At 40.0% G+C, this 22,462-nt stretch overlaps 1 protein-coding gene and 1 long non-coding RNA gene across 2 annotated transcripts; both read right to left on the reverse strand.

The window, feature by feature from the left end:
* Positions 1–1,090: 1,090 nt before the first annotated feature.
* Positions 1,091–17,083, reverse strand: LOC124286066. The gene is made up of 3 exons (XR_006900943.1): positions 15,873–17,083; positions 9,584–9,587; positions 1,091–1,121 (listed from the first exon to the last, which is right to left on the reverse strand). It is a non-coding gene; the product is annotated as an uncharacterized LOC124286066 (long non-coding RNA).
* A 4,300-nt stretch (positions 17,084–21,383) lies between these two features.
* LOC124286059 (zinc finger imprinted 3-like) lies at positions 21,384–22,232 on the reverse strand. Its single transcript, XM_046722377.1, has one exon. The coding sequence runs from the start codon at positions 22,230–22,232 to the stop codon at positions 21,384–21,386; it is 849 nt and encodes a 282-aa protein (XP_046578333.1).
* Positions 22,233–22,462: the final 230 nt, after the last annotated feature.

Here is a 22,462-nt window from a genome sequence, read left to right on the forward strand (position 1 = left end):
TCACACACGCGTGATTGCATTTATTTCAGAAGTTTTAAGATGGAAATCAATTAACAGTGTATGCTTACCCAAACATGCGGCTCAGAAAGTGTCAAAATTCTACGCCTAATATAATTGTATCGACAAGTTTCATACCGATAATTGATGAGGACTATAAAGTCACGTGGATGGTAATGAGACTGACTGAGTTCAGTTCCACACCGCTTTTAGAGATACTTAAGCAATACCGGGGCGGAGGAAACCAGGAATGGGCTTCACACATTGTACCTATCTGGGGAATGGAACCCTGGCCTGTTGTGTAAAGGCTTTAACCACGAGGCTACCCATCGCCCCATGGTACCGAGTGAGTGAGTTTAGTTTTACGCCGCACTCAGCAATATTCCAGCTATATGTCTGCGGTCAGTACATAATCGAGTGTGGACTCTTAGTAGTGGAACATGGCAAATATACTGAAGGAAAAAAATAAGGGAACACCACTTAATTTGGATTGTTCCTTTGTTTATTTTGACATTTCCTTCCACAGCGCTATTCAGAGCTGGTGCTGAAAACTGGAAAATATTCAAAGAACACTTGAATTTTCATGTGTTCTTTTATTTGTTTCTCTCAGTATAGCATAAGGCTGGACACGAATGATGTAACCAGCAGCTCGTGTATGTTTAGCTATTGCATCTTAGTTCATCGTCATACGTGGCGGTGGGATAGCCTAGTGGTTAAAGTGTTCGCTCGTCAAACCAAAGACCCGGTTCGATTCTCCACATGGGTGCAATGAGTGAAGCCCATTTCTGGTGTCCCCTGCTATGATATTGCTGGAATATTGCTTAAAGCGGCGTAAAATAAACTCACTCACTCATCGTCGTACAATGTTCACTGAATCAGTTGCCCAGCAACTGTTTAAACATGTCCGAAGTATGGGACAGGCAGTTGTATAATCCGTCCGTGACCACTCGAGTCAACTGACTGACTGACTGAGTATGGTTTTACGCCGCTTTTAGCAATATTCCAGCAACATCACGGCGGGGAAACCAGAAATGGGCTTCACACATTGTACCCATGTGGGGATTCGAACCCGGGTCTTCGGCGAGACGAGCCAAACGCTTTAACCATTATGCTACCCCACCGCCCTTCCGCTCGTGTCAAGTGGTGATGAGCCTTGTTGCAGACTACGGGGAGCGTCGCGTGGTCCTCACGATGGCCTGGGGCGTACGACCCGCCGAAGGGTGGTCATAGTGTTACTCGGACATAACCGAGGGCCTAAGTATAAACCTGTCAATCTGAATCAAATCTTGCCGCCCGTACGCTCGAAGACGTTAACGTGTTACAGACATGAGAGCATGAACCTATGGTTTCCGAAGTTTGATGTTTTGTCAGTTGTAACTGTTCAAGTGAAGATCCATGGGGACGTCATGAACACATTCAGGCGGAATGTAGTATCTTATGGAGACGGCGATGACGTACACCCCAACGTCTGCGGATAATGACGTGTGTCGTAACAGATGGAAACGTCTGTGTACAGGGACAATGGTGACGGGCGTGCCTGGTATAACGCATGTGGCAAATGGTGATGATAACGTATGTGCCAATGGGTGACGATAACGTATGTGTCAATGGGTGATGATAGCGTATGTGTCAAGGAGTGATGATAACGTATGTGTCAAGGGGTGATGATAACGTATGTGCCAATGGGTGACGATAACGTATGTGTAAATGGGTGACCATAACGTATGTGTCAATGGGTGACGAAAATGTATGTGCAAATGGGTGACGATAACGTATGTGTCAATGGGTGACGATAACGTATGTGCCAATGGGTGACGATAACGTACGTGCAAATGGGTGATGATAACGTATGTGTCAAGGAGTGATGATAACGTATGTGTCAAGGGGTGATGATAACGTATGTGTCAAGGGGTGATGATAACGTATGTGTCAAGGGTGATGATAACGTATGTGTCAAGGGTGATGATAACGTATGTGTCAATGGGTGATAACGTATGTGTCAATGGGTGATGATAACGTATGTGTCAAGGAGTGATGATAACGCATGTGTCAATGGGTGATGATAACGCATGTGTCAAGGAGTGATGATAACGTATGTGTCAAGGAGTGATGATAACGTATGTGTCAAGGAGTGATGGTAACACATGTGTCAAGGGGTGATGATAACGCATGTGTCAAGGAGTGATGATAACGTATGTGTCAATGGGTGACGATAACGTATGTGTCAAGGAGTGATGATAACGTATGTACCAATGGGTGACGATAACGTATGTGTCAATGGGTGACGATAACGTATGTGCCAATGGGTGACGATAACGTACGTGCAAATGGGTGACCATAACGTATGTGTCAAGGGGTGGTGATAGCGTATGTTTCAAGGGTGGCGATAACGTGTGTGTCAAGGAGTGATGATAGCGTGTAAAGGGTGATGATAGCGTATGTGTCAAGGGTGATGATAACATATCTGTCAAGGAGTGATGACAACGTATGTGTCAAGGGTGATGATAACATATGTGTCAAGGGTGATGATAGCGTATGTGTCAAGGGGTGGCGATAGCGGATGTGTCAATGAGTGATGATAGCGTGTGTGTCAAGGGTGATGATAGCGTATGTGTCAAGAAATGATGATAACGTATGTGTCAAGGGGTGATGATAACGTATGTGTCAAGGGGTGATGATAAGGTATGTGTCAAGCGGTGATGATAAAAGAATGTGCCAATGGGTGACGATAGGGTATGTGTCAATGCGTGACGATAACATATGTGTCAAGGAGTGATGATAACGCATGTGTCAAGGGGTGATGATAACGCATGTGTCAAGGAGTGATGATAACGTATGTTCCAATGGGTGACGATAACGTATGTGTCAAGGAGTGACGATAACGTATGTATAAAGGGGTGGCGATAACGTTTGTGTCAAGGAGTGATGATAGCGTGTAAAGGGTGATGATAGCGTATGTGTCAAGCGGTGATGATAAAAAAGTGTGTCTAGGGGTGATGATAACGCATGTGTCAAGAAGTGAGTGATAACGTTAGTGCCAATGGGTGACGATAGCGTATGTGTTAATACGTGACGATAACATATGTGTCAAGGGGTGATGATAACGTATGTGTCAAGGGGTGATGATAACGCATGTGTCAACGAGTGATGAGAACGCATGTGTCAAGAAGTGATGATAACGTATGTACCAATGGGTGACGATAACGTATGTGTCAAGGAGTGATGATAACGTATGTGTCAAGGGGTGATGATAACGCATGTGTCAAGAAGTGATGATAACGTATGTGCCAATGGGTGACGATAACGTATGTGTCAATGACTGATGATAACGCCTGTGTCAAGGGGTTACGATAACGTATGTGTCAAGGGTTGATGACAATGCATGTATCAGGGAGATGCAAGCTGTATCCCAACCACCAATAAAGGAAGGTTCCTTTGTGGCACGCCAGTGACGAGTGGCGGCAGAGTTGAAATCATCTCACATTATCAGCACAGATCTTACCATGTATCATTGTAATTTTGCAAACCTTTGTGGGATAATGCGCTTGTTTAGCAGCCCGCGTTTGTATGACACAGCCACGCTGCAGGCGATTTTTCACATTCTTTGTGCAGATAGACAGGTCAGTGGATCCGCCCAGCTGATTTGGACAGCAGGCTGTCAACACAGGAAGCATAAATGTAGCAAACAGGGATATTATTTCGTACAGGTGGTTTCCTTATGTTATTTCGGATATGTTATTTCGTGATGTTATTTCGTATTATTTCTTGGTCTTTTTCATTTAGTATATCTATGTTATTTCGTATTTGTTATTTCATGATGATATTTGGTAACGTTATTTCTTGCATGTTAATTCGTAATGTTATTACGTGTGTGATAGTCCGTGATGTTAATTCGTATGTGTTATTTGGTCATGTTATTGTACTATTTCGCATATGTTGTTTTATTATGCTATTTTTCATGTAATGTATATCATTCCACGTAAGTTATTTTGTTACGTTATTTCATGAGTGTTATTTTTATTTTATTTTTGTGTGTGTGTATATTTTTACGTGATGTTATTAAATAACATTATTAAATAACATCACGTAAAAATATACACACACACAAAAATAAAAATAAAATAACACTCATGAAATAACGTAACAAAATAACTTACGTGGAATGATATCATACATTACATGAAAAATATATTTCGTACATGTTATTACGAAGCGTTATGTTGTAATGTCATTTCGTTTATTTGTTTCATCATATTACTTCGTGATGTTATTTCGAATACATAAAAAAATCCAGATTCACTTTCATTTTAGGTCAAGGTGGCACACCAGTAATGCAACTGAAATACTGACCAATGTGCCAGTGAACTAAATCCTTCCATTCCTGACCGTTGCCTACAGCTTGGGACCCGTGAAGATCCGAGTTAGAATAGGTCTGCAGCAACCCCTGTTTGTCGTAAAAGGCGACTATAACGGGATCGGGTGGTCAGGCTCGCTGACTTGGTTGACACACGTCATCGTATCCTAATTGCTTGGGACGATGCTCATGCTGTTGATCACTGGATTGTCTGATGCAGACTCGATTATGTACAGACCACCGCCATAGCGTTGGAATATTGCTGAGTGCGGCAGTAAACAACCATCCTACATTTTGCACGGAAAAGGAATTCATATATTTTACGGACGCTTCAAGAACTACTGAATGTGCGCCGCCTTATTATTTGGCCATATTCACCTAAATCCGTCGATCGTCAACTGATCGTGAAGGAAATCAAATTCCCCATGTTCCAATGGAAAGTTCATATTCGAACAACTGACAAATGATAAGGAATTCTCCGCCCAAATTTATGGGAATCAACTCGACAAAGTGACACATAAAAATAAACATGTCTTCTCTTTAATTGCAATTTTAAGAGTTGTACTTTATAAATATCTACGGTTGTATGACATTTCACACTATCCAATGCTAAGCCAATATAGTTAAAAAGATGAGCTGCAAACTAACCACTGGTATACACATATTTTCTTATTTTAAACGTCTTCGTGGCGCTCCCCGCCTTAATCCACTAACGTTTATATAATCCCCTTTTGCCACACGAGACAACGTGCTGCTTGTCTTGGAGAACATTTTTACCTAATAAACTAGGAGTGGGCCTTGCAGGACTCCTCGCTCCTTGTGGCTATACCAACCTTTGTTACCATAATAACAGATCACCCAAATATAGTTTATGGACAGATAGAGGAACATATGATGTACTGACTGACTGAGTTTTGTTTTTACGCCGCTTTTTAGCAATATTCCAGCAATATCACGGCGGGGGACACCAGAAATGGGCTTCACACATTGTACCCATATGGGGATTCGAACCCGGGTCTTCGGCGTGACGAGCCAATGCTTTAACAACTAGACTACCCCACCGCCCCACATATGATGTACAAATGTATACATTGTTTATTACATGTTTCTTGCTAATTACCACAGTCAGAACTAATCCAGCTATATGATGGCGGTTTGTAAAGGAGGGGAGGTACCGCCAGGCCGACAATTGGGTTAATTTGCTCATTTTAGACCCTTCTAGCAAGTCGGCCTGGCGTAACATTTTACCCTTGTCAATTTAAAAAGGATTAGCGAAACAATGGAAGTGGGGGATTAAACCGGGAAAACATGTCAAAAGATAATTTGGGAAAATGTATTCACTTCTGGTAAGATGATTCGTTTATTTCCAGTCTATATTTTCATTACTTCATAACACAAACATATACATGTTTATACACTTGTTCCTTCATTTATTCATACACTTTATCATTCACTAGACCTTTTCATACATTTCATACATATTTTGGGCAATTTATAATTATATATATATATATATATATATATATATATATATATACTATATATATAAAGAAACTGTGCATTGTCAAACTATTATCCCAGTTGATAAGTACGATAACAATGTCAAAGGTACATATAAACTTTAATGGAGGGATCATGAGACCATAACAAGTCGGGAGAATTTCAATTGAAAAGTCAATCACAATGACGTCACGAGTCCACAAGCGGGACAGGGGTCAAACGACCATGTCACAAGCTCAATAACGGGTATGGCCACCATCGGCATTGAGAACAGCAGTGCATCGACGACGCATAGAGCCTATCAAACGTGCAAGGAAGGCTTGTGGGATGACACGCCAGATTCTCTCAAGTTCTGGTGCAAGGTCAAGGACGTTATCTGGCGGATGAGGAAGACGGCGTAAACATCGATCCATCTCGTCCCAAACATGCTCTATCGAGGAGAGTTCTGGTGAATTTCCAGGCCAAGGCGGTAAGTCAACGTTGTGGTGTTGCAAGAAATCCATAGCAACCCTTGCCGTATGAGGGCGGGAATTGTCCTGTTGGACTGTTAACCCAGGGCCATGACGTTGCAGAAAAGGAATTGCCACAGGTCGAAGAATCTGATCCCTGTAGCCCACACCAGTTAAGTTGCCCTGAACAAACACCAAAGGAGTTCTTTGGCGTACTGTTATTCCACCCCAAATCATCACGGAACCACCACCAAAGCGATTCCTCTCCAAGACACAGGCCTGTGCGAACCGTTCTCCCACGCGTCTATAGGCACGTTGACGTCCATCACTATGGGAAATGTTAAACCTGAATTCATCTGTAAAAACAACATTTCTCCACCAAAACAAGGGTCTGCGGACATGATTTCGCCACCACATTCGGCGAGCTTGTCGATGACGTTGTGTCAGGAAAGGCCGCATGGCGGGACGTCGTGGTCTGATCCCGTGATGACGTAAACGTTGTCGAACTGTGTTGGGGTGGATACGGCGAAGTCCTGGGATGCGGGCAGTCATCACTGCAGTCTGAAACCTGTAGCGAAGATGGGTCACCCTTATCCATCTGCCCTGTCTTGGCGTTGTTACACGTGGACGTCCAGAACGCGGCCGATCGATGACGTCATTTGTGTTCTGGTAGCGTCTCACCAGTGCAGAAATGGTGTTCCGGTGGCAGTGGAAATGTGCAACCACTTGTCGTTGAGACATTCCCCCACGGACCATCCCAATGGCCTCATGACGTTGTGCAGACATGAGCCTTGGCATGCTATGCGTTTCAATAGCCGTTTAATTTTTTTAACGATCGCAAGGATAGGGGTTGAGCTTTCCAAAGTGACAGTATTGTGTGGCATTCATTTGCTCTGTTTCTCTTTCCCGGAATGCACGTGCAACAACGTATTGCACGTCTCAAGGACGAACCCACTGACGTCACGGAACGTGGCACGTGCATGCATGTTGGATACATGTCACTAATCTCTGAGTTTAAATCCTCATGTGTCTACACAGGTTTGATAAATTTAGATTTTACATTTTTGTATGCAAAGTTTCTTTATGTGGCTAGTATATATTGAATACATTTATTATAAGCACTTTTCATATTGGATCACAAGCACGTTTCATACTTTTATTCATTCAAAGTGCAAGCATACCGAAACTTCGTTCACGAAAAAAATGCAAATAGAAATCTGAAGAATAAACGTTATTTAACTAATCGTGTAGCTTATTTCACCTCACTTTATCATTCAGATCACTTATTAATAATCTCTAAATGAATATATGATGTAGGTCGAGCTGCTTTGCATCGGAATCAATTTATTAATAATACTGATGAAGAAAGACCAAGCTGACCTGCTTTTTATGAAAGTGCATGGGTAAGAGAATATATTTTACACGAGGTGATACATTTTCACAGAAATAGGGAAAAAATATTTCTGTTATATCACCTCGGACTGGAAGTTCGGGGCGGGGAGATGGGGGACTGAAAATTCGAGGCGAGGAAATGGGAAACAGCAAAACAAAATGCTGAAAAAAATCTGTAGTGACAAAAGTGACGGAACTATACCTGGGTGTTGTTGTACAAAACAAACTTCTTTATTGCATTGAGTGCGACGTTTCGGTGCAGGTACTAACACTTGCTTGATAACGGTGGTAGTAGATGTACCTACTTTGCATAAAGAAGTTGACTATCAATAGAACTTGGTTTTCCTTCATCATACCAGCCGCTACATACTACAGAAGTCTCTTGAGCTGCAAATCATCTTTAGTTTTACCATGTATTGTATTAATATTGTCCTTACGGGTGGCAGTTGAGTGTCTTCCTGGTCTTGGATCACCATGAAGTTCCACTTCCCTTCTGAAACTACTCTTCCCACGATCAAATATAGAATACCAGTGCAAACGAAGATGCAGTTTTGATTATCCTCAGAAACAGATTCCATTTGGTGTTAAAGAGGAAAATAGCTTTGAAAACTATATGAATGGACAACTGAAAATGAAATATGACACCAGGTGTTCACGGTAAGGTTACTCGGTAGCACCAGTCATTCACAGTCTTTCCTGACTGACGCAGCAGCTTATATGACGGCGGCCTGTAAACAGACCTGTGATGGACGAGGAAGGTCATTTGTAGGAACATCATCCCCTGTACCGATACTATGTCTATATGGATGGACATTAGTTTTTGGGACCTTCCGGTTGGAGATATTGACCTTCAGCAATCCATGACCCAACACTGCCGCTGTTACAGGTCATTGGCTCCCTCCCTCTGCAAGCCGTCTGCGTTCTGCTGTTTATTTTGTTGACAGTTACATAGACAGATTCTTTAATACAAATGCATAAAATTGGTGATTTATGTGATTAGGTTGTCTGACAAAACATCCACTCGCACAGTTTGAGATCGATTGGGTCGAGAGATATTTACAAAAAACCGGGTCCACATGCATTTCATGCCAAACTATAGCCTACAGGATACAAGTATAAAAGAAGGTTATTGTTTGTAAACATACATCCGTATATCTGTAGACGAAATATTAGTCTGTCATACAGACCCTAAGCAAATATATATAAAAATCCCTCGCAAGTCTAGAAAATGTGCAAGTCTGTCTGAAAAATGAATGTCTCAGGGCTCCTTTTCCTTATATTTTTTTTTACTATGAACTTTTTTTTCAGTAAAATATGTTCATTTCAGGGACTAGTTGTTAGTCTAACGAAATATGTAACAATCCCAACGTTTGAGTGTGTAATTCAGAAACCATGGTGCGAGAAATGATATCAATTTCTTGTGAAGGAAGTGGGTGGATGGATTGGTTTCAAGGAATGTGGTATTATTGTTTATTATTGGATATTTATATAGCGCACATATCCACGCACTAGTGCATGCTCAAGGCGCTGGTATTTTTCTCGATCCTTGTACGTCAATCTCAACGGCCCATCTTATTATCAATCTCAACTCCCTGGGGAGTATACAACTCCTTGCTGCCACAAGGCGTACAGAGTTATTGCGGCTTTCCCATCCTTACGAGGTAAGGACATAGTCACAGTACTTTGTCCAAGTTCACTGCACGTTGCTGTACCCTCAACTAGGTGTTTGCACGTATTCATGTGGCCACCATCTGGTCATATACCAACGGATTCGTTGGTTCTTTTAAGTGCACAGGGTTTTGTACTGTACACTAGGGGTTGTGACAACACTGAGTTTTTACACCCGGTCACAGGTGGGCTCGATCCCGGCACCTCATGCCCGCTGGATCACCAGCCTGGCGCCTAGCCAGCTCGCCCACCATGCCCCATTTGAATGAGCACAGAGAAGAGCGGGACGAAAATTAGAGTTGGTTGAAAATTAGAGAAAGGAGAGAAGAGGGAAGAAAACTGGGGAGGAAATGAGTGAAGGGGGAGGGAATATGAATGGAGAGATGAGAGAAAGGATGATGAAAATGAGAGTGAGGGAGAAATACAAGAGGCAGAAAATGAGAGAAAGGAGAGAAAAATAGAGAGGGCAGTTAAAACAAAGCAGAGATGATAACACTGACTGACTGAGTTTGCTTTTACACCGCTTTTAGCAATATTCCAGCAACAGCACAACAGGGGACACCAGAAATGGGCTTCACTCATTGTGCCCATGTGGGGATTCGAACCCGGGTCTTCGGCGTGACGAGCCAACGCTTTAACCACCAGACTACTCCACCGCCCCAGAGATGATAACAAGGCAAGGCAAACCACTGTTCAGGTAAATTTGTAAGGAGCAAGAGTGAAGACAGGAAAGTAAAGATCTTTGTCTTCAGCAATCTAAACACTTGTCCTGAGACGTGACTAACTGGTTCAGTGGTCAGTGTCCTGACTTGCTTGATGCATGTCCTTGAATCCAAACTGAGTAGATGGATACTCCAAATGTCAATCACTGGATCAGTCACCAAGAAGTCCCAACTTGATTATTTTCAAAAACTCTTCATGTACCCAGAATACTGTTGAGTTTTACCTTAAACACAAAGAGAGACTAAGGAAATGTCCCCACAAAGCAATATTCAAGCCAGGCCCATTCTGGACAAGAGTGAGTGAGTTAAGTTTTATGCCGCACTCAGCAGTGTTCCAGCTATATGGCAGCGGTCTGTAAATAGAGTCTGGACCAGACAATCCAGTGATCAACAGCATGAGCACTGATCTGCACAACTGGGAACCGATGACATGCGTCAACCAAGGCAGCGAGCCTGGCCATTTGATCCCGTTAGTCGCCTCTTACGACAAGCATGGGTTACTGAAGTTTCATTCTAACCCGGACCTTCACGGGTAGTCTGAACAAGACAATCCAGTGATTGATATTATGAGCAACAACCCCTATATCCATCCAAGTCACTGAACGAGACCACTACATCTACTACCTAACCCTCGATTCATTTGGAAACCTTCTATGACCAGCATCAGATGCAGAGGATATATTCTGGCCTGGAATCCCAAGCAACAGTTGAAAACCTTGAAGTTCCCTAATAATGGAGAAGATAAACAGCAACATACACCAAGGGTTAGATCACCACAATAGCTTGTTCCCTCAGCCATAATGGGGCAGTGGAACAGTCTAGTGGTTAAAGCTTTCACTCTTCACACTGAAGTCCTGGGTTCAGTTCCCAACAGGGGCACAATGTGTGAAGCTCATTTCGCTTCACACCAAAGTGCTGGCTTTGATTACCAACACCGGTACAAGTTTCTGGTGTAACCTGGACAGTGGGGTAGCATAGTGGTTAAAGCGTTCGCTCATCTCACCAAAGTCCTGGGTTCAGTTCCCAACATGGGTACAATATTAGAAGTCCATTTCTGGTGTCCCGAACAGTGATAATTGTTGGAATATTACTAAAAGCAATCCTAACTCACTCAACCACCCATGGCCATATTGATGTTTGACATCACGGTCACAAAACGTTACAATGAAATAACAGGAACACAAACGCAATGCAAAGAACTAGTTTAATCAGATTAGATGATCAGTTATATATTATGATAAACATTCACCATGGCAACACACAGACTGCTCATACCTTGTGTAGATACACAATAAATGCTTTGGACATATAGATTGACATGAACAACAAATAAATGCTTTAATACAGTTTCACAATGATATACATTCAATTTATGATAACAATCAATGTATTTGGGTCTGTCTCACACTGACTAGTCTTTGATATACTCAATATGCTCAATGATATACTGCTCCACTTTTGAAAAGGAGTTTTATATTTTTCATGATACACAGAAATTATTTTAATGAAATGTCATGTGTAGGTTTAATTATATTTGGGCAATGGAGTAGTCTCGTGATTAAAGTGTTCGCACATCACAACGAACACCCGGGTTCAAATCCCCACATGGGTACAATGTGTGAAGCCCATTTCTGGTGTCCCCCGCTGTGATATGGCTGGAATATTGCTAAAAGCGGCGTAAAACCATACTCACTCACTCACTTAAACATATCTGATGATCTCTATCAAAAGTTAAATAGAATTATATGTTAAGATTCATGAAAACAATGAAAAACAAAAATTAACTACTTGCTACATTTCATACATTATGAAAACCATTGTAGCATTTATATCTTCTGAGAAAGACTAAACTTTCTTCCTTGAAAAACAAATAATAATAAACTTTTCAAAGAAATAAAATGCCCTTCAACAACAATATTATGATACATATATTTCCATGTTTAAGACTATGCCAGGCAAGACATTTTCATGAATTGGTTCACACATTTCTGACCATAAAGACATAAAAGGTGGAAAACAAAATTCAAAATTTTAAAAGCTCTTGTTTTTCCACCAAATACAATCTGACATGATCACCACAAACAAAATGTATGCACAACAGAATAAAAAACAAGACAAGTTGAAAACTGGCACAGACCACATGGCAACAATACAGAAAAATGTTTGAAGAACAAAAGAAGAAACTGAAAAATCTTACTGTTCCTTTCCTCCTTTAGCAAACAGGATTTTCACACAAAAATCTATACATGACAGAAAAAGTCTGACCCAACTAACATTTCACACACTTCCTATCTAACTTCATTCCAGGAACCGTTACAGAATCGTTGCCAGGCAACAAGAGATTGTATTGGTCTGGATAAGTACATAACCAATGTAGTTCCTGTTCTTCTGGAACCGCTCTGCATGATCCACATGCAGTCAAACAAATGTCATAAAACAAAGGGCACATCACAAGTCAAATATATTGCTGATTCAGCTGTTTTTTAAAGCATGCACGTTTGTTAGGTATGCATGAAAACCTCGCTGATCAGCGTCGTGTAGAAACTACATGCCTAGCTGCAGATGTACCTAGGAAAACAGTATATATGAACAGTACACGTTTTAACAACATAAAAAATTTGTTCCTACAAATTACATCAACAAATTCTCTCTTGCTCACATGTATGCACTCACACAAATAACACAAAGAACATAGATATATATACACCTCTGGCTTGAAATGCAAGTCACTTTATAGAAATTCTTCCACAGTGTTCCACAGCGGGTTTGAAGACTCCCAAACTCACAACTGTTTGTGGTAAACCATATGATCAAATCATGATTCTAAAGAATAACATAAAAGAGCACAAATAAAAAAATATCTATCTTGTTTCTCAAATTCAGTGAACACTAAAAGCTCATTTCATCAGGAAATGTAGCATTTTAAGCCTTGAGACAAAACTGAACATTTCAGTATACACCTTGTAACAATGGCATACTGTACTATACCAATACTCCATACAGACCTATGTACAACCGATTCATAGGAAAATAAGCATCATTGGTCAATGGTGAGAAAATGCTCAGAACAATGTTGACCAGGTGACCCATAAAGTGGACAAGAGTCATCAGGTTACCTCATATTAATGCTCGTCTCTGACCACTGAACAAATTTTGAAAGGTATTACAGATTTAACATCAATCACATGTTAGGAAGTTCCTATCAAATGTTGTCTACTTCCGCTGTCAGAGTGAGTGAGTGAGTTTGTTTACATCACACTCTGCAATATTCCAGCTATATGGTGGCGGTATCTAAATAATTGAGGCTGGACCAGACAATCCAGTGATCTAGAGCATGAGCATCGATCAATGCAATTGGGATGCGATGACATGTGTCAACCAAGCTGTTCCTGTTATTCGCCTCTTACGACAAGCATGGGATACTGAAGATCAATTCTAACCCGGATCTTCTCGGGTGTCGGCCGTAAGAAATATACCATCTATGTCACAAAGCTCTGTACACAATCATGAAAGAATCTGACAAACTTGTGACTGAAAGCATGAGCATCAATCTACATCACATGCAGGGGACACAACTCTGCACCATCCTTGCCCATGATGCCATTTACAACACTACATATTGTTCTGTGTATGTTTAAGAGTGGGAGTTACGATCACATAATGCAAAGATGGCTTTATGGAGTGTCGCCCTTTTACAACATATGCATTGGTGACAAAACAATTTACATTTAAGCCATGACATTGCAAAAAGCAAGACTTCTTCACTCTACACCACATTTTTAGCAATCCAAAAACTGCACACTTATCAAGACAATCACAACAATTCAAGCCCAAGCAACATACTGAAGTACAACACACGGTTAATGATGATATATAAACATAAATTAACATGTCACCGCAAGGTCTGGTCCAAGCACAAAGTTGTCTATAGTCTGTTTGCAGTGAAAACGTACCGATGAATTTCCCTTTAAACAAAAAAGTAAATCAAATAAAATGAAATTAAGATTGTGAATCCTCATAATTTTACCTTCCCAATTGAACATTTAGATTTCAGAATTTTAGGATTAAGTTGTTTAACAAACGATCACAGGTTCGAATCGCTATTTTGGGGTGGTATTACAAGTGGGAAAGTGCAGTAGTTGGAACAGTGAAACAAATGCACGTGTGGTACGTGATGAGCGTTAACTTAGACCAACCCCACTTGGTCTCGGTGTTTCATTTAATGTACTCCCTTGTAATACAAACCAATAATAGCGATTGAAACTATGATCGTTTGTTTAACAACTTTTATCTTAAGTTGAACAAAATTCTGAGATTTAAATGTTCAATTGGCAAAATAAAATTATGAGGATTCGCAATCTTAATTTCATGTTATTTGATTTACTTTTTTTGTTTGAAGTGAAATTCATCGGTACGTTTTCACTGCCTTACACAGAGACAACAAATGCTATTTCTGTTTTCAGAAGCTCGTGAAGTTCTCCAACGAACAAGGAAAGGCCTATGCATGGTGCTGTTCTTGACATATGTTTGGTTTTGCAAAAACATCTGTGGTGATCTGGTTTGGGAAATTTGTCTTCGTCAGGATATGGGCGTGAAACAGGTTGAGGAACGTGAATTGGCTTTCTTACTCTGTGATACCATATCCCAATTTTGAAGATCAATGCTCATGATGTCAGTCATTAGAAGTTCTGGTCCAGATGTGATTATTTATGGGCAATGGAATAGAAAAATATAATTTACGTTTTTCAGATTCCAGAAAGAATAGCTACTAATCAACCTGATTAGCACAGCTAACGAATGAAAACCAAACAAGTCTACATGGCTATATTGTTTCACAAATAAATTGCACATGAATAATTCACCATTCCTTCTGAGATATAAAAATAATCAACAGCTGTGATAGTCATGCTAATCATGATAAAATCTCCATGGATATAAAACAGAATTGACCAAAAGGAAAATTGGAAGAGTCGTTCTATTTGTTCTTATTTCAAATGGTTTTGATGTTGGTTTCATAAACCAATTATACAATATACAGTCCACTGATGGAAAACCAATCAAATTGACCTCTAAAGAAGGGTTCAGTGATGTCCAATGTACAAGTCTGGACTTCACATGATGCTTCTCGGAATGCTACTCAGCAACATACATTTTCATTATGATTTCCGAACACAACAACAAATAATATGAAATATATCTCAATGTAAGTAATTAAGCATTTTACAAGACAGAACAGAATTACAAAGAGTGAGGTCAATGCCATTTTGTACAGCAAAGGGACTTAGTTAGGAGCCCAAAACATTTCCTCTTGGCAGGCAAATTGGGAAAATTACAAAAAAATTGACTTTATAAAAGTTCTTATTTTTGAAAATTTAGGAGTATTTTAACACAAAATTTTCACATATAATGTTAAACAAAGCATTAAGCTCCTTGCTCCATATTGGTCGCTATAAGAAAAATACAAGACGCCTCCACAAAACCATAAATTAGTGAGAACTATAAAAGCATAAATGGAGTAATGTACAATTCCAGTTTGGATTTTTTATTGACACCTGCTGCTGTTATTGACACTTTTATTGACACAAAGCCATCGTAGTGGACACTCGCTTCGACTGTTCTAAGTCTATGTTAAAGTATGGGAGTTAGGATCATCTTAATGCTACGAATGCTTTGTGGATCGGGACCCTGGACCATAATATCGGTATCTAAGCAAGTTGCATCATGGCCTGTCAGTATGTTGTGGGAGGGAAGCCTGATACGAGACAGTTGCAGACATTGCTGGTTAGTGACACCAGTGAACTGAGACAAGGTGCCGAAAGACCTGAGTGAGTGGGTTAGTTTTACACGCTTTTAGCAATATTCCAGCAACATCACAGCAGGGGACACCAGAAATGGGCTTCACACTTTGTACCCACGTGGAGAATCGAACCCGGGTCTTCGGCGTGACAATCAAAAACTTTAACCACTAGGCTGCCTGACCGCCCAGCACCAATGATCTGAGACAAGGTGCTGAAAGACCTGAGTGAGTGGTTAAGTTTTACACTGCTTTTAGCAATATTCCAGCAACATCACAGCAGGGGACACCAGAAATGGGCTTCACACTTTGTACCCATGTGGGGAATCGAACCTGGGTCTTCGGCGTGATGAGCGAACGCTTTAACCACTAGGCTGCCCGACCAACCAGCACCAATGATCTGAGACAAGGTTCCGAAAGACCTGAGTGAGTGGGTTAGTTTTACACTGCTTTTAGCAATATTCCAGCAACATCACAGCAGGGGACACCAGAAATGGGCTTCACACATACCCATGTGGGATATATAAGCCAGGTTTTCGGCATGACGAGCAAATGATTAACCACTTGGCTGCCCCACCTCCCCGAAAGACCAGCACAAATTTTACAGGAAACAACCCAGAAACATCCTCATCCAGAGGTGACTTATATTTCACTAATAACAGAACATATAAGAAAATAAGGTAAAAAAGGTATCACTGATCAGTTTTAAACTACCACACTGAGAGCAATGTTAAAATACCTCCTAATCTGACAAAACAAGAAATTTAATAAACATCTATATTTTGAAAAACAGGAGTTTTTCCCTGTTTGCCTGCCCAAGATAATGAGTGCGGAATCCTAGATACATCTTGGGTTATGATACAAATTCTGATACAGGACATGATACATGGGTACATCAAGTACTGGTACTTAGTCAGTGTGTGACATATCCCAATAAGGTTCAAGCTTCATAATTTCCGAGTCACATTACATGTAACATATCGTCATATCATACATCAATATAAAACCAAGTAAATACATGCATCAGGACATGTGAACATTGAACATTGACCATTTGTAGACAGTATGTACAACAGTTCTGAAGTAACTGTTTATGTAATTTGACTCAGTAGAACTGCACAGCATTTCATTATATCAGAACTAGGGATGTCACCATACATAAGTTTGCATTTGTTTCTGTTTCCAACTACTGCGCTTACCCAGGGGTGGAAATAACTTTAAAATTGCTAGTGTACTCCGGTACAGTGTCACATGTAAAATCACTTGCCCTGATAATTTGTCCACTATACTGGCCGATTTTCTTGTTGATTTTTTAAATAAACAACATAATTAACATTGGAAAGTCAACTGGACACTGGTACAGTGTGATATGCAAATTTGCTTGCCCGACAGAAAAAAACACTGGACTGGGGCGTCGGGCAATGGGTTATTTCCACCCCTGTTACCCCTTTGTAATACAACCCAATAATAGCGATTCGATACGTAATACATGACACAATTGCAAAATGTAAATGATGCATAAACATATTTAAACTGATACTTTCAAAATTAAATAATGATACAGTTTTGAATGTATCGATAATTGTATCATCTTAGAAAAAGTATCAATGCATCAATGTATCGTGGCATCCTTAATCAGAACCATAACACTGACTGACTGAGTTTGGTTTTACGCCGCTTTTAGCAATATTCCAGCAACATCACAGCGGGGGACACCAGAAATGGGCTTCACACATTGTACCCATGTGGGGATTCGAAACCGGGTCTTCGGCGTGACGAGCCAACACTTTAACCACTAGGCTACCCCACAGCCCCCCCAGAACCATAACAATATTTTCTGGGTCTTAGTATGCAGAACATAGGCTCTCCATGTACAAACATTATAGCAATCACTCACTGTCAAACACTTTAGCTCCCAAAGTACTGCAATATGAAAACCAGAATTGTAATATATGGCAATATGATTCATTTACCAATACACAGTCCTCTCAAACTGACAGAACATATTTTGCTGGGATCACTTTTCTTTTAACAAAAGAATATATTTAAAATCTTATGCAGTATCATCACATTGCAACTATTGAGATATGTTGTAACAATGTGTACTATCATCCTGTATTTGGGGGCAATTGTATCTGGTTGCTGAGCAACTGTGTAATAATACTTGCAGCATGCCAGCATGCAAAAACTGGTAAAACATTTCAGGAAGTATTAAGAAATATGGATGGCCATATTCAGTCTAAATGCAGTTATTTCACAGGTGCTGTAAGCATGACACATCAACTTTGTGATGACATATATTGACTTTGGGATCCGAGTGGACGCTTGAAACATCCTTCACTCTCCTTCTAATGTCAAGATTGTAGTGAGGAAACTTTAATAGTAACATTGGAAGTGTTCATCTCTTCGTGCTGTAGTCTTCATACTTTGAGATAGCTTATTCATATTCTACAACAGGTCTTCATCATAACTTAAATAATACCATCAACAGACATTAACCTAGAAAGTCTACAAGACTGATTAGTGATAAGGATTAAGAAAACCAAATAAATGATCACAATTTTTCAATCAGGGCACTCGATGCTGTTAACCTTGGCACAGGCCAGCAGGCTATTCCTGGAACAGTCTTCCTGGAATAGGACACTAAATAAAACTGCAGTTTTAAACTTACTCTTTTAAAGAAATTCCACCCAAACAGACTTATTGACAGTTATGGGTGTCATCAAAATAATCTTTCTTTCAGTTAATCAAAACATAATATGTGATACTTACATGATATCATTATTAGTGATGTTCCGATGATCGAAAATAATCGAAAATCGATCGAAAGAAGAATTAAAAATGATCATCGATTGTAAAAAAACATATTTTCGATTAATCAGAATTTTGTTGTTTTTGTATAACACCCTTGAATGAAGTAAACTAACCATCAAATCTGACGAATATTCACGAACAAACATGCGCTCAACAGCGTAAAGGTATGCATATTGTAAAGTTTTAACCACTTTTATTGTTTAAGTACAATCCCAGTGTCTTTCTTGCATGACGTGCATTTCATTGCATGACAGCATTAGTTATAAAAACCCATTAATTAGAAAAAAACTGGGAAAAACCGTTAAAATTGGTGATTACATTAAAAATGTATATATTTCAATTATAATCGATAATCGTTCACCACAATCCTCCGATAATCGACAGTGAATTTGGTTTCCGATTCCCAACACAAATCATTATGCATACCAGAAACACCTGACTGGCCAAATCATCGAGGTGATATTCAACAATATTTAGTCACATGAGTAACAAGTGTAAGAGGATTGGTATATCTTTATGACAATTCAAACAATATCATATGAATATTCATCCATTTTCCAGTAACAGTGAAATAATTTTTAAAATTTAGGAAAATTTAGCATTGTTCCAGTAATCATTTTCCAGCATTCCTCAAGTATTATTCTAGCATGTAGTGCAGTGCTATTTCAGAACTCCAATAATATCCTCATAATATTCCAACATTTGTCCAGTAATATTCAGATGTTATTCCAGTATTCCAATCATATAATTCCAGAGATATTCAGTCTAATAACATTCTCACAATTGTCCAGTAATATTGTAGTACTCCAAGAACTCTTGAATTGAAGCAAAGTTGTTCAGTAATATTTCAGCCACCTTCCTGGCACATCTCAGCCAGAGTGTACGACACAGGCTCAACACAGTGCACTTGTTTGGTCCACTAGACAACTTCCTGGAAGTATTAATCAGGAACAGCATTGTTAAAATCCAACTGATCCAACTGACAAATGGGAAATAAAAAACGACAGTATCCTCACACTTGTTTACCTAAAGACAATTCAAAGGGGCACTATGCTGGGGCTAAAGTAGGCTGCAACAGTCGCAGCAAACACCAATTTGCTTACTGAACCATATTTTATGATTCTAACAAATATATTTGAAATAATCAGAAAAGAGAATATCTTCACAGGACACTAGAAACAATGTGTCAGACTCTAAGCTAAGATTGGACAATACTGTTTCTTTCTGTGGAAAGAAATTATTTGAACAGCAACTATAACAAAATATTCTGAAATATGTGAGTTTGAAGTTGCTAAGTAAAATATCTGTTAGATCAGTGATGCTTGTTTCCTATTGGGCATCTTAAAAGTCCTATTTCTGGCACCCCTGTTGTCTGGAGTAACACACGACTGACCAGCTGAGTTTATGACTCACTCACTCACACACACACACAGACCCTGCAGATGTTACTGCTTTGATTCAGATATACGAGATTCTGTTACTTCCCCTAAGTTCCAGGATAGTTTTGTTCGGTCACATCAACTTTACACATTTCGCTAGGGATGCCACGATACATTGATACATCGATACTTTTTCTAAGACAATACAATTATCGATACATTCAAAACTGTATTGACATTTAGTTTTGAAAGTATTGGTTTAAATATGTTTATGTATCATGTGACGTGTTATCACGCATTTGACTGTATTATGGGCCAGTGGCCTTTTACTGAATAAAACTGTCTGTCTGTTTATGTATCATTTACATTTTGCAATTGTATCCTTGTTTTTTTTATGTTATGAGAGTTATAAATGATTATTTTTCATGCACAAAGATGGGAAATTAGAACTTTTTAATCTCTGAGAATAAAAAATGTTGATCTTTTCATGAACAGTTATAAAATATGAAATATTAATGTTCAAAATGTAACTAAACTTACGCAATAATGCCGCGAAAATAGGTATTGTGATACATATCGAATCATAACATGGGTATCGTGATACGTATCGATTCATGAAACTTATGCATCGTGACATCCCTAAATTTTGCTGCTGAATCTTTCAGCCAAGTGTTCTGACATATTATATAAAAGAAATCACAGGGGCTTGTATTGCTGAAAATAATACATCCTAAGTCCAACACTCGTTCACTGACAGACATACATATTTACTAATATGTAGATGGCTGTTAGTGAACAAGTGTTGGACATAGAGCTAGTATTTTCAGCAATACAAGCCCCTGTGAAAGAAATCTTGACAAGTGTTATTTGAAACTTACAGACAGATGTTACAAGAACAGACATGTGATGGAGTCAATGCTATTAGATCCTGACATGGTCAAGGGAAATAACTCTTCATGAATAGATTGCAGAGACATTTTCCATGCAAACTTCAGTCCGCAGAGACATAAACCTATGTATATGGGAGTACCCCTGTTAACATTGTGTTTATAGAAGCTGGACCTGTAACGTGATCATGTCACAAGAAATCAAATTTTAACCAAAATACTACAAAAGTTAACCATCTAATTATGATGGACACAAATCTGAACTAAAAACAAAACAAAACAAATGAATCAAAACTAAAAGAAAACTCAAAATTAAAAGTATAATCAGATTTGATGAGGGACTTTGGGTCAAGCTAGAGAACATGTTTCAAATTTTGTCCATGAAATTCCAAGATATTCCACATCTAAAAGGATGGGAGGAAGCCAGTTAGGAAATGACAATGACAGGCAAGTCATCTGCATCATCCTCTTCCTGCAGGGCATTGTGGGTCTTTAGATGGTCCGTGTACGCCTTGTCGTTGGTGAAGGTATCGCTGCAGGTCTCACACACGTAGATGTGCTGCACGTGGGTCTTCATGTGGAGCTCAAGATCGCTCCGACAGGGGAACACGATCCCGCACTTCCTGCACCGCAGCATGGCTTTGTGGAACTTGATGTGCTTCAGGTACTTGGCCTGGTCTGTGAAGGTCTCTCCACACGTGACACAGATCTGAAGCTCCATCACATGAGTCTTCAAATGATCGGTAAGATCTATGCGAGACACAAATTTCAGTTCACAGAAGTTGCATTTCAATAATTCATCTGAATAATGCTTCTTGAGATGTGCGGCGTAGTCGCTTTCGTACGCGAACGTCTCCCCGCATGTGTCGCACATGTAGGTGTGTTTAATGTGGATCTTCAGGTGTTCCTTGAGCTCCTCTTTCTTGTTGAACTCCAGCTTACACTTGTTACACTTCCATCTTATATCCTCATGAGCCTTGTGATTCCGCAGGTGAGCAATGTACAGGATCTCCTCGGTGAAGATCCTACCACATTGCTCGCATCTGTAAGTGCGTTTGATGTGCTTTTTCAGATGTTCCCGAAGATCGTTCTTATGAGCAAACTCCAGCTTGCATTTGTTACACTTCCAGGTGACCCCTTCATCCGCCTTGTGAGACTTGAGATGAGCTTGGTAAGGGCGCTCGTCCGTGAAAGTCCATCCGCAGGAGTTGCACATGAACGTGCTCTTCGTGTGCTTCTTCTGATGTAGGTCCAGCTCCTTCTGAGACTGAAACATGTCCCCGCAGGTCATACACTTGTACAGTTCGTCATCGTGTTGTCATCCTCCTCATCATGAGCCTTCAGATGGGCCGTGTATTCTTCATCCTGCGTGAAGGTCTTGTCGCACATGTCACACTCGTACACAATCCCAGTGTGTGTCTTCAGATGCTGACTGAGGCTGTCCTTGGAGGTGAACTCCTTCCCACAAGTATGACACTTCATCTTCTCTGTGGAAACAGCTGCATC

Source organism: Haliotis rubra, unplaced genomic scaffold (assembly GCF_003918875.1).
Source record: "Haliotis rubra isolate DU_JTF1 unplaced genomic scaffold, ASM391887v1 Scf374, whole genome shotgun sequence".
NCBI lineage: Eukaryota > Metazoa > Mollusca > Gastropoda > Lepetellida > Haliotidae > Haliotis > Haliotis rubra.